We start from the raw sequence: 2,410 nt of genomic DNA, 5'->3' as shown, positions 1-2,410 counted from the left end.
CAGCCAAGTCCTGAAATGCCCCTGCTTGGCCACGAGCAACCCTTTATTTGCCGGATCTCGGAAAAGGTTGGGGGAGCGTCCCGGAGTGCTGGGATGGCAGGCACTCGGTGCGGCTGTTTGCCAGCTGATCTGGAAGCACTGCAGTATTTTAGCAACCAGTGTGGCCCTACGGAACCGCCACGGTGCCCTCAGTCTGACCAAGGATGCCCAAGTCAGGTACATACTCTGCCACTTTCTGGAAGTAGCCTGCTGGAGGAATTATTTGTCCGCCACAACTCTGCATGGATTCAGCAATAAAGGCAGCAATCTACACAAGAGAAGACGGGGTCAAAGTCCATCACGCCCCCCTCCTACCCCCTGAAAAAGAGGATCTCTTATAGAGCAGGTTATTTTAAAAATGGCTACGAATAGACCCGTTGCAAGTGGCAAATAGGCCATTTGATTAAAAAGAAAGGAAAAGGTGTCTATGTTGGAAAAGCAACTGACTTAAAACATTAGTAACTGAAATTCTAGGCTACCGTGAGAAATAGCGGAGATGAGAGGGTGACTTCCATTTCTCCACCATTAATTGAAGTGCGGTGGTTTCATAGGGTGAGCTGAATAAGGCTGATGTTTTGATCAGCCTTGATATGAACCTCTAAAAAACTACCCAGGTTCCAAAGTCATCGCCGTGTCCCTCTTTTCTCAGCGTGGCGAAATACTGCTTGAGGCTGGAATTTGCACCAAGGAGACGGGAGGGTGACTTGTGGCCACACACTGTGGTTACTGTGCTATGTTTCTAGGCCTTGCCCTCACCCAGGCTTAACTCGATAGTGGGCAATTAACAAAAGGACCTACAGATGAAGTGTTCTAGAGGCTAAGAAAGTAGGAAATAGCCCTGAAGTAGGAAGAGAGAGTGCAAAAAATAAAGTATGAGATACATCAAGAGAACCAAGGTTCTTAGTAACTGTATTACCTTGGGTTAAATCCTTCACTTTTTAGTTATTTAGTTTCTTAGTGGTAAAACGAGGCTGTTGGACTCGAGAGATTTCTGCTCTAAAACTCCCCAACTTTACCAGCACATCTAATATTCAGAAGTCCCTGTCTTATATTTGCTCACAGCTTATAATTATTATTAATTAATAATAATTAGCTCACAGCTAATATGACAGCATGAATCCAGTAACTACTGAATGCTAATGTTCTTGGAAAACTACCCACACCCTCTTTTAGCAGGAAAGAGTCCATACAATCTTGTTAATGTAAACTTTTTTCCTGAAAGCACTGATTACCATTCAGGTAAAGAGGTATAGGCTATATCTGGAAGGCAGCTGTGCTCACCACTATTCGACCAATGCAAGGCTGTATTTGAAGAGGAAGAGTATGATGTTCCACACGCTAGGTAGAGCTTTAGGTTTACCTTTGCAGATATATCACATAAGGAGATAGGAAAAAACAAATGGGTTGGGCAGAAAAAGAAGAAAAACAGTTGAGAAATGTGAAGTCAGTCATGAAGACATGAAGATAAAAATATTTGAATTAATTGGAAAAAAGCAAAGGCTTCATTTTAATTTTAATTACGGATTTTTTTACTTGCTACATCTATGCCACGAGCCAGTGTAAAGGCAAAGTATTGTCGAGTTGCATTAAAAATCCACGTAAGTAACCCCCAAACGGGCTGAGAATTGAACTTCAAGCTGAAGACTGAGAAAATGGAAGCCTGTTTTTCCCGCTTCTGAGGATTCTGGTTCTGTCTTAGGAGCCCAGGCCCAGATTGCAAGAATATGCTTCTGCCTTGGCCCAGCAGGCGCAGACCTTCCCCAGGCTCTGTGGCTTCAGGAAGGCCGAGCTGGTTCAGGAGAAGCACCAAGCTCCCTCGTGGGTCTGGAAGTCGGCTGCGGTCCTGGGGCCCCACGGCCACTCTGCCTGTCTCTTCCCATCACCATATATTGACCCCTGGGGCCATTCTCAGTTGGAATAGTCTGTCCCCGAGCTATCGCCTTTCCTAATTCTCTCTTCCTCTACCCCCCTGGACCAGACCCTGCACACCACTGAAGAGGTCAGAATTAGGCCACTAGTTCTGGAACAGGCAGAGCAATTGCATTTCCAGGATAAATAAAAGTAGACAGTCTAGAGGCATGACTGTAATAATGCACTTTTTGAAATACGAACCGAGTAACCAGAGAAGAACAGAAAAGGAAGTTAGACCTAATCATTTTCCATCTCTCCAGTGAATTACAACAGTTCTGACCCATTTTATAAATGGTGTTAAAAACGTTTCCAAAGCGGCAAATACAAACCTTCCTCCCACTGTTATGAGCTTCTTCAATAATTTTCTTTACTTCCTCTGCATACGCACGGGCTGCGTCTGCGTGGTCTTCTCTGTATTTTCCCCTGTAAGTATCTGGAACTGGTGCCTGAACACAGCAAA

General features: G+C 44.6%; 1 protein-coding gene and 1 long non-coding RNA gene across 2 annotated transcripts in view; both read right to left on the bottom strand.

Annotated features, from left to right (window-relative positions):
• The window catches only part of ETNPPL (ethanolamine-phosphate phospho-lyase), a 43,862-nt gene that overhangs the window by 24,256 nt on the left and 17,196 nt on the right, over positions 1 to 2,410 (bottom strand). The window contains exons 8-9 of the mRNA XM_012655083.1: positions 2,280 to 2,373; positions 171 to 307 (exon numbers count right to left, since the gene is read on the bottom strand). Coding sequence (XP_012510537.1) covers positions 171 to 307; positions 2,280 to 2,373 — 231 coding nt within the window. The remainder of the gene's footprint in view (positions 1 to 170; positions 308 to 2,279; positions 2,374 to 2,410) is intronic.
• LOC105818977 lies at positions 266 to 2,405 on the bottom strand. Its single transcript, XR_001137935.1, has 2 exons — positions 2,280 to 2,405; positions 266 to 307 (listed from the first exon to the last, which is right to left on the bottom strand). It is a non-coding gene; the product is annotated as an uncharacterized LOC105818977 (long non-coding RNA).

This window comes from Propithecus coquereli, unplaced genomic scaffold (genome assembly GCF_000956105.1).
Source record: "Propithecus coquereli isolate 6110/MARCELLA unplaced genomic scaffold, Pcoq_1.0 Scaffold46, whole genome shotgun sequence".
Lineage (NCBI taxonomy): Eukaryota > Metazoa > Chordata > Mammalia > Primates > Indriidae > Propithecus > Propithecus coquereli.
Note: the sequence above shows the minus strand (reverse complement) of the source record. Positions and strands in the feature narration are given on the sequence as shown.